This window comes from Myotis davidii, unplaced genomic scaffold, assembly GCF_000327345.1.
Source record: "Myotis davidii unplaced genomic scaffold, ASM32734v1 scaffold620, whole genome shotgun sequence".
Taxonomy (NCBI): Eukaryota; Metazoa; Chordata; class Mammalia; order Chiroptera; family Vespertilionidae; genus Myotis; species Myotis davidii.
In genome coordinates, this window is record NW_006292090.1 from 199,116 (window position 1) to 200,411 (window position 1,296).

Sequence of the window (1,296 nt, forward strand, 5' to 3'; positions counted from 1 at the left end):
AAAGGAATGTTTTTCCTCTCTTGTTCCCCCGCTCTATCCCCGGTGACGAGGGCCCTGCCTTACCCACAGAGGGGCTCAACAAAATGTTTTATGAACGGATAAATGAGGGAGAAAGTATTCCTTCTTTGGCCCGGGGTCCCTCTCCTTTGCTGGGGAACCCTGCACGTCCTCCAGGCCCCACCTCTCTGGGAAGCTTTCTCTGAGTCTCCCAGGCAGGGCCAGGTACCTCCGGGACCTCCCTGGTGCCCCGTGCCCCAGGCCCTCCATCATCAAACATATTCCTTCTGTGGGTGAATTTCTCTGTCGGTAGCTTTCACCGACACTGAAAGGGGAGATGCCCGCACAGGGCTTGGCATATCTAACACTTCTGGAAACAGGTGCTCAGTGAGTGAGTAAACAAATGGAGGAGAGCGAGGCCACCCTGATAAATAGATAGAAAAACTCCAGGATCAAGTCTGGTGGTGCCTCCTCCGGGAAGTCCTCTCTGATTACCTTCCCCCCAAAACTGGGTTAGTCTGTGCCGCTTTAGTGCCCTGGACTCCAATTTAACACATCACCCTGGGAAAGTTATCATACCTGTGACTGTGTCCCTACCTCGGGGAGTTACCTGAGAGTCAGGTTCACCTAGGACTACTCAGCAAGCATAACCCGCCACCAGGTATATGTTCGGCCCATGTGTGCGGAAATGAAGACAGTTATTAGGGGAGAGAGAGACACACACACACAGATCCCAGGAATGAAACTGTCTCCATTCCAGGTCTCAGCGCCACTCACCTCATAGAGTTCCAGGGGGTAGTTACAGGCCTGGAGGGAGGGAGAAACAGAGTCAGAGCCCCAGGGAAGTAGGAGGTGGGGGACACCGCCCCCCCCCCAAACTCCCAAGCTGCAGGGATGAATAAGAACTCCAATTCCCATCAGACCTTGAGGCAGGAGCCCCTTAGAAAAGCCAAAGAAGGAGCCCCAGGGCCTTCGGGGAATTGTAGTCCCAGGACCAGTAGGTGTTTGGGCATGTAGTGGGGAGCGGAGGTTGGGGGGCGCGGGCTGGGCTGGGTACCTCAAACTTCTGGAGGAGGCTGCAGTTGTCAGCATCGGCCACGGGCACATTGTAATATTCGCCCTCCTCCTGGTTCAGTAACTTGTACCTGACATCAGAGCGATGGAGGGAAAGGGTGAGATAAGGGGAGAGGGGCCGGGAGGGAGCCCACACACAGAGGGAGATGGACGCGCCCGCCGCCCACCCGGGCCCTCACCAGCCGTCCACGGGCGCCTTGAGCAGCTCGGACACCCCGAAGGACA

At 56.6% G+C, this 1,296-nt stretch overlaps 1 protein-coding gene across 1 annotated transcript in view; it reads right to left on the reverse strand.

The window, feature by feature from the left end:
• The window catches only part of PRKCG (protein kinase C gamma), a gene marked incomplete at its 5' end in the record, with an annotated part of 32,744 nt that overhangs the window by 21,405 nt on the left and 10,043 nt on the right, over window positions 1-1,296 (reverse strand). The window contains 3 exons of the mRNA XM_006765376.1: window positions 775-804; window positions 1,055-1,142; window positions 1,251-1,295. Of these exons, the coding sequence (XP_006765439.1) occupies window positions 775-804; window positions 1,055-1,142; window positions 1,251-1,295 (163 nt within the window). The remainder of the gene's footprint in view (window positions 1-774; window positions 805-1,054; window positions 1,143-1,250; window position 1,296) is intronic.